The sequence below is a fragment of the Xyrauchen texanus genome, chromosome 40, assembly GCF_025860055.1.
Source record: "Xyrauchen texanus isolate HMW12.3.18 chromosome 40, RBS_HiC_50CHRs, whole genome shotgun sequence".
Lineage (NCBI taxonomy): Eukaryota > Metazoa > Chordata > Actinopteri > Cypriniformes > Catostomidae > Xyrauchen > Xyrauchen texanus.
The window spans coordinates 17,773,244-17,782,103 of record NC_068315.1 but is presented as its reverse complement, the minus strand read 5'-3'; the positions used below and the strand labels follow the sequence as shown (position 1 = coordinate 17,782,103).

Below are 8,860 nucleotides of genomic sequence, written 5' to 3'. Positions count from 1 at the left end.
CCACCAGTGTTTGTACCAGAAACTGGTCAGTTCACCTTCATCCAGGTGATTTAGGTAAATGAAAGACAGAGGCTACATTTAGGTATAATGCATTGTCATCTTTTAGTTCTGTCTCTTTCTCAGCACCACCTGCCCTTAGCCCATCCAAATGATAACAGTGTTTATGTAAAATATGCTGCCATTGGGCCACAGAACATTTCAGGCCTGACCCAGCCACACCACCTTTTATGCCTTTTTTATTGTGTTCCCTTTGAGTTCTATCGACACAAGGGGAGGAAGCTGCCATCAAAATTCTCCAAGACTTCTCAATGTGTGTGTGTGTGTGTGTGTGTGTGTGTGTGTGTGTGTGTGTGTGTGTGTGTGTGTGGCGTGTATTTATCACTTTGTGGGGACCAAATGTCCCCATAAGGATAGTAAAACCTGAAATTTTTGACCTTGTGGGGACATTTTGTCTGTCCCCATGAGGAAAACAGCTTATAAATCATACTAAATTATGTTTTTTGAAAATGTAAAAATGCAGAAAGTTTTCTGTGAGGGTTAGGTTTAGGGGTAGGGTTAGGTTTAGGGGATAGAATATAAAGTTTGTACAGTATAAAAACCATTATGTCTATGGAAAGTCCCCATAAAACATGGAAACACAACATGTGTGTGTGTGTGTGTGTGTGTATGTTAGTGTAAGCATTGCATGCACATGTATCCGGAACAATTAGTTCAGGCACGCAGTACTTAAAAATTAAGCGAGCCCCCGTCCACTCTCCGACGCCATCTCTGGAACGAGCTACACCGGACGAGCAGCAGGTCCGATTCACCACAGTCTGTCTGCCACAGCTGGGCTTCCTTGACATTAATACAGACAATATAGATCTTAATAAGACAAATCTACTTCTGTGAAACTCCAATCTTGACACCCTTTCATTCTCATTCCCTCCCTCCTCTCTCTCTCTCTCTCTCTCTCTCTCTCCCTCTGTCTCTTTCTTTCTTTGCTACATAACCAGGGGGTGGTGCATGATTGACAGATGGGCAGGAATAATAATTTTTTTTTTTTTTTTTGCATAACCTAAGGCCATGCTCTGTGATTGGCTTGCCAGCTGACATCTCCAAACCTCGCTTGTTGTTTTTTTTTTCCCTCTGTCTCTCTCTCTCTCTCTCTCTAATATTGGCCCTGATGATCCTAAGGGGGAAAAAGTGGGGAGAGAAAAAGATATGTACCTTAGGGAAGAACCTCAGTGAGAGGGAGGGAATCAGAGGACGGGTAGGAGTGTGTGTGTGAGTGTGTGAAAGAGACACTTACTCTCCTAACTACTGGGAGACAGACACACTTTACTTACCAAACTCAAAGAAGCAGAGAACCCAGGAGAATTTTGTGCCTACCTACACTTCACCCCAAAATTACAATTACTTTTTCTTAAGACTTGCCTGGTGGGACTTAATTTTCAGCCCCTCTATAGGAATTATATGATCTGATCAATAGACATTTCCAGCCACACAAGACATACCTCATGGATTTGTACCTGGTTGGATATCTCATGTGCATGTGGTTGTCCTGCTCTCGGGTGCTTGGAGGCTATCCCATCTGGTGGTGAGTAGCAACAATCCCCACTTACTGCATCACTTTCTCCAGTAGCACTGGGGAGAACGGTGGTCAGTGATCATTTTTCAGAGGGCAGTAAATACAGAACACTTTCAGTTGACTGCGTGGAAAAAAGCTTCTCTGCTCAATCCAAAGAATCTTAACCTCAGCCAGTGGAGAGATGGAAAAGGCTAGCTTGTCTTTTCCTTGCTGTCGAATTCTGCCCGGCTCCGTTTATCTTAAATATGAAAATCAATCCTTTGATTCGAAAGAGACAGACGCAGTTTTTAAAGCGGTGTTCAGTAGGAGATGCAGAGGGTTTGACAGGGTAAGTTTAGGTTAAGGTGTCAGCAAGCGAGCTGCTGGTTGGGGTATATTGCTGTCTTAGCTAATAGCCTCAGCATTCCAGCCGTGTTTGGAGTGTTGGGGCATTAGTGTTGTTGCACCTTGGCTTGGGTCTTAATAAATTCATTGGGGTTTAACCCTAGCATCATAACACCATAAACCTAAAAAATGCTTAGAACATCTATTTTTCTCTGACGTCTTTTGTGCAGTTGTGTACAACAGTCTAGTTGTGTATGAGATTGAGTTGAAATAAAATCATAATTATATTAATCTGTGTTCATAGAAATTCTCCAAATAGCCAAGTTTACACCAAATGATGGCTAGTTTATTTTGCAGTGTAAAGAGTATACTGAATTGATCTCCATAAATATACCACACATGATTTAATACTGTTACTTTCTTGTTTGTTCATTTGAAATCTAAGCATTTGTATCACAAAACTGAGACTAAAGTGATGTTTTCATTACATACTTCTCAATTTTACAACAAATTAATAATAAGAAGAAGAACAAGAATAAGAATAATAATAAGAATAATAAAATTAACTATTTTAAACCTAGAGAATATCATTGTGTGCTTTTTAATTAGTATTGACAAAAATATGTTTCTATTGTTATTCGTTTAAAAAAGTCAGATTTGATGTTGTGCTAGTACTGTTAAAACACTTATGTTCAGATGGTTTCACTACAGATTCTGAAGGGATCATATTTACCTCAGAATGGTGCTGATATGTCATAGTTCCACTAATTACCCCATCCACAATATGCCACTGAACTCACAGGGTTCTCTTGTAACATGAGGCTTTTTGCAAATATATTTGTGTAGGCGTACGACAAAAGCCCCCCTGGCTCATGATACAATACTTGTCAGAATTAATGTGCTTTAGTAGTCCCAGTTAGCATGTGGTCCCCGCTACACTCTTGTTCCAAACCACCAGCATTTTCTGGTTTCGTTTATGGAGCGAGCGCTGCCAAACATGCAGTCACACACATGCATTTACACATACAAAGGCCACGGGAATAAAGCGTTAATATTTGCATGGCTTTACACCCACAGTGTGACATTCGGTGCCACCAGACAACACTGACAAAGAGCAGAGGAATCTGTGTCATATTGACCTGCAGCTTTTCTCTCTAAAGTTGGTTTTTGACAGTGGTTTAAGATTCACCCAATGACAATGCATGATCTCTTTGATTTGGTAACAAATTTGAAGTGGATGGAGAGATGGCGAGAGAGAGAGAGAGAGAGAGAGAGAGAGAGAGAGAGAGAGATGAAAAAACACACACAGCTTCAGGTAAATGGGCAGATGCTTAGGGCAGAGACATAGGTGTCATCTCAGCTCTTGACTTCCACCTTAGGAAGTGCAGTATAATTGTTTAATTATAATTTAACTGTTACATTAAGAATCTATTTATACTCATACTAGTTTTGCTCGTGCAGCCTAATTGAGGTTGTATTGAGGTTAATTCAGTGATGATTCTAAAAAATATTTCTGACTTGAATCATGATAGTTATATTAGATGTTACCACATTTATAGGTTAACATTTTTTTTCAGTATATAAAGTGCGAGGAGCATTAGTAAACCTGAGTTTTTGACAGCACGGAAAGGGATTAATTAAAAATAGTGTGTACCCTGTAAAATTGTAAAATTGCTTTAACATTAAGGCACTATTTCTACCTGATCTGACCCTTAAGAATTACTGATGTTGTCAGATTGTTTCAGTGACATAAGATGTTTTACATTTTTACCTGACACATTATTTCTACAGTGTATGTAGCAGGTGAAAATATCTTTACTGCAGTTTAAAAAAGTTCGGTATCTCACTAAGGGGAATGGCCCAGGCGTGACCGATTGTGGAAGCACCAGTGACACAACATCTGTCAAGATTGACAGACCAATCGTTGCAGATTTTAAGGAGTCCCACCGCCCTATATAAACCACAGCTACCTGTTTCTACCTCATACTCACTCTCGTCCCTGTGGAAGATATTTGGAATCAGCCCTCTGCAGACACACCAGGATTTATTGTTCAAAGATTTGACGACGAAGCTTCTGATAACGTCCAAAGGCAATAAATCTTTATCTGTGAGCTTGTGGAGTGGCAATTATTTGTATATAGCGGAGTGAACTAACACGTCACAAAAGTTTATATCTCTTATTGTACTCTCAGCATTTTTCCAACTTTTTGTGGCACTCACTATGCTTCAAATAGAAGGAAAATAAGACAGTTATTAGTGTTCACGTTGAGGTGGACTTACCAAAAAGCTGGAGAGTTCAGGTGGGAAAGGCCTCCCTCCCCGCTTAAGTGCATTCAACGCATGGATCTCCGCAAAAGATTCTCATCCGCAATGCATCTCGTCACTGGGGGCTAAATATACTCAGGCTAAGATCTCCAGCCCAGAGGGTTGTCCCCATTGTTCATCCTTCTCGACCAAGATTAAAGGTTGAGGGTCACTGTCGTGGGCAAAAAGGACCCGTGTCTCTCTTCTCAGCCCAGAGAAGAGACAGTGGAGCATCCGCAGGCCCCGTCATGGAGCGAAATGATGGACAATGTGTCTCCATTTCTTCCCCCTCTGTTCGAGGACACATTGGCAGGAGAGGAAGATGATGATGGGGACAAAGTTTTGTCTGACATCCTCGAGGAGGACAAGGATGATGCACACAAGAGAAGTGCTCTCCATCTCCGGTTCAGTCCAAGATGGATTTGTTTGCGGTCTGTTGCAATGCTGCGGCTAAGCTCTCGATCAACTGTCTGTCACAGCCAGAGGGTACGGGAGCTGAAATGGACTTTTACATTGGCAAGAGGCTCCCATCTCATCTCCCCCCCAGTTAAGCAGTTCCTAAGCACTTCCTCCCAGCTGTCCCAGCCAATGTGGTGGAAATGAGGCAATATTGGGATAAGTCTTTTTCTCACCAAGTGCTGGTCAAAGGGTTCTCGAGGCTCGATGTCCAGGGAATGGGGTACATGGGGATAACAAACCCCACGTTTGTGCGCCATCTCAGCAGCAAGTGGAGAGATATAAGAACACATTAGTGACTCATTTGGAGAGCTTGGGATTCAGAATAAACCAAGAAACGTGGTGTCTTATTCCTTTGCAAGAAATCATATGTGGCTCAGGCTGAACTCTCATTTAGATTTTTCATTCAGCTTTGAGCGTTCCATTCGGAGGAATGCATAGAGGCGTTTCGCACCTGCATCTCCCATTTTCAATGGCGGAGATCGGTTTCTCTCAGGACGTGTCTCCAGCTGTTGGGATTGATAGCTTTAAAAGTGGCCGTGATTCCCCTCGTCTTGTTGCGAATGAGGGAATTTCAGAACTAGACAGCACCACTGCGCTCGGGTCGTCAGCGATGTCTTAGTCGCAGAGTAATCATCATCTCGTCAGAATGCATGAATGTTCTCCATCATTAGAGAGTCACATCTTTTCTCAGGACATGGTGCCCATTGGGTCCAATTTTAATGAGAAAAGTGGTGATGATGGACGCTTCTCTCACAGGCTGGGGCACTATGTTTGAGGGCAGAACAGTGAGAGGTGTTTGGATACCCACACTGAGGGAAAAGCATATGCATTTTCTGGTGTTGCAGACAGTGCTTCTAGCTCACAGACATTTTGTGTTTTTTCTCAGGAATCACCACGTGTTGATCAGGACAGACACCACAACGGTGATAGCCTGTATATAAATCAGCAAGTAGGAGTTTGCTCGTGCCAGCTTCACAGCTTGGCAGAGGAACTGATTGTGTGGAGCAATAAAAACCTGTTGTCAATGTGAGCAACGCATGTTCCAGGCGTAATGAACAGTAGAGCGAATTTGCTGTCCAAATGGTATCCTCTGTATGTAGAATGGAGGCTTCACCCTCAAGTGACGAGCCTCATCTGGCAGAGAATCGGTCAGGCAGCTGTAGATCTCTTCACATCGCAAAAAGACCCACAATGACCTCTGTTCTTCTCCCTGGTGGGTGATAATGCACCGTTGGGTGTAATGGTAAATGGTCTACACTTATATAGCGCCATATTAACCTTAGCGAGTGATTGAAACGATTCAGAGCACAAGGGCAGTCTCAACATGTTCCTCATATGATCTCAAATGGGGAGTATTTGAATGATGGTGTACGGACAGACATGTCGTTCCATACCTGTGTTCGGTGACAGATGTATTGCACATTCTGCAAGACCTTTTATATAAGGGTAGATTCTTTTCTATGGTCAAAGTCTATTTGGCCACTATATCAGCATGTCATGTGGACATCAACTCTGGAACTATGGGCCAGCACCCACTGTTTGTCATTTTATGAGAGGCGATTGGAGATTACACCCGATCTCTAAAATGGCTGTGCCGACATGGGATCTGTCTGTGGTCCTGAATGCGCTGTCTCAGCCCCCGTTTGAACTGTTAGAAGAGTATTACGTTAAAGCTGCTCTCTTTAAAGGCAGATTTTTTACTTGCACTCATGACTGCTAAACGAGTAAGTGAATTGCATGCTTTATCAGTTCATTCCTCGTGTATGTGGTTTGCTCAGGGAGGTCAAAAAGTAACCCTTAGACCAAACCCGGCATTTGTGATAAAGGTGAGCACCTTTGTCACAAATCGAGCACGTGCCGATTCGAGCACGTGCCAGTCAGTAGACTTGTTGCCTTTTCACCTGCTGCATTTTTCCTTCGCAGAGGAGGAGAGTCTGCATTGTTTGTGCCCAGAACATGCTTTGACTGCATATGTGCAAAAGACGAGAGCCCGAAGGGAGACTAGTCAGCTCTTAAGTTCATGGTCTGACTCTCTTAAGGGTAAACCTATTTCTCACTAGCGCCTCTCTCATTGGGTGGTGGATGCGATTGTGCTATGCTATAATAGCTTTAATCATCAAACTCCAGAGGGAATATGGGCTCACTACAACAGGGTTATGGCCACATCTTGGGTGCTGTTCCAGGGCATTACAGTTCAAGAGATTTGGCTCACACTGTCCTTAAGGCGAGAACACAGCATATATACATTTACATTTACATTTATGCATTTGGCAGACGCTTTTATCCAAAGCGACTTACAGTGCACTTATTACAGGGACAATTCCCCGGAGCAACCTGGAGTTAAGTGCCTTGCTCAAGGACACAATGGTGGTGTCACGAACCCCTCTCCCTCGCTCCGCCCCCTCGAGCTTCCACGCTCGTTCCGCCCCCTCGAGCTCCCACGCTCGTTCCGCCCCCTCGAGCTCGCACGCTCTTTTTGCTCACTCGAGCCCTCACGCCCATTTGGCTCCTACTCGCTCACATGCTCGTAGGCAATCTCCCTTCCTCGAGTTTCTCACGCGTTTCCAATCCCCCAGAACATTATGACCACCTGCACTCGCGTTATCTGCACTCCTACACATTAGTTTCACCTGCACTCGTCTCATCACCTGTCATGGTTTACACCTGCACTTGCCCATATATATATCCCTACCTATTGTATTTAGTTTCCTATTGTATTTAGTTTCTAGTTTTGATCTCCTCTTGATTACCCCCTTAGCTTGCCAGCTCCTCGTTCCCCTAGTACCCCTGTCTACTCCCTTTGTTAGTTTACCCACCTCTCGATCCTGTTTACCCCGGCTTTGACCCTCGCTCCCCTCGACTACTCTCCCGGATTTGCCCCCTTTACTCTCTTTGATTCCCCGGCTTTTGACCCTATGCTTCCCTTGACTACTCTTCACTGGATTTGCCCGTTTGTACTTTTGCCTGCTTTTATTGTTACAATAAAAGCAGTTTTTTGACTTACATTGTGACTGTCTCATCTTGTGTGTGTGTACGGGTTACAGAATAACCAACCTCACCGAAGACAGTCACAATGCATCACGCGGAGAATTGGCGCAGCTCACTAGAGCGGAGGTTTTCAGCGCACTCTGCCCCAGGATCTACCGGTGGGAGTCATGATCGCAGCTCACAGCCCAGGGCCAGCAGGTGCGTCGCGATTTTTGATTTTTGTCACCCTGCGTCACCTGTGTCTGCCCCTGAGCCCGTTTATGCTTCCCATGCATATTTGAGCGCCGTGAACTCTCCACCCCGGAGAGGTTTTTGGCTCTTCGGACGCTGACCAAGGGGTTTTTATGCGAGGCAGCGGTTGTGTAACTCATAACCCGCCCTCGACATTAAGGAGCCAGCGGCCCGACTCTTGGGGTTAGCGTCAGGGAGTCAACCCTTGGAGGTTTTTGTTATGGATTTTTGTGCCCTGGCGTACCAGGTGAATTTTGATGAGGTGGCTCTGAAAGACATTTTTCAATGTGGACTGAATGAGCCAACCTCATCATTCATGCCAGGTGGTCGCTGCTCTCTCAACCTGGCTCAGTTTATTGACCTCGCCCTACTGTACGCTGGTTCCTCGTTTACTGTGGGGGAGGCAGAAACTGAACCAGCGTTCCATACCACGGCCCCCGTCTTGAAGCCTACCACGGCCCCCGTCTTGAAGCCTACCATGGCCCCCGTCTTGAAGCCTACCACGGCCCCCGTCTTGAAGCCTGTCACGGCCCTAGTCCCAAAGCCTGTCGCGGCCCTAGTCCCGAAGCCTGACATGGCCCTAGTCCTGAAGCCTTACACGGCCCTAGCCCCGAAGCCTGACACGGCCCTAGCCCCGAAGCCTGACACGGCCCTAGCCCCGAAGCCTGTCACGGCCCCAGTCCCGAAGCCTGTCACGGCCCCAGTCTCGAAGCCTGGCACGGCCAGCGAGTCAACGCCCATGCCCGCCACGGCCAACGAGCCAGCACCCATGCCCGCCACGGCCAACGAGCCAGCGCCCATGCCCGCCACGGCCAACGAGCCAGCGCCCATGCCCGCCACGGTCGGCGAGCCAGCGCCTGTAGTCCACCCCCTTTATTGTTACAATAAAAGCAGTTTTTTGACTTACATTGTGACTGTCTCATCTTGTGTGTGTGTGTACGGGTTACAGGTGGTGGCTGTGGGGATCGAACCAGCAACCTTCTG

The 8,860-nt window shown here is 45.5% G+C and overlaps 1 protein-coding gene across 1 annotated transcript in view; it reads left to right on the top strand.

Annotated features, from left to right (window-relative positions):
- The first annotated feature begins 1,349 nt into the window (after positions 1–1,349).
- The window catches only part of LOC127633605 (proto-oncogene Wnt-3-like), a 33,008-nt gene continuing 25,497 nt past the window's right edge, over positions 1,350–8,860 (top strand). The window contains exon 1 of the mRNA XM_052112825.1: positions 1,350–1,579. Coding sequence (XP_051968785.1) covers positions 1,500–1,579 — 80 coding nt within the window. The 5' untranslated portion in view covers positions 1,350–1,499. The remainder of the gene's footprint in view (positions 1,580–8,860) is intronic.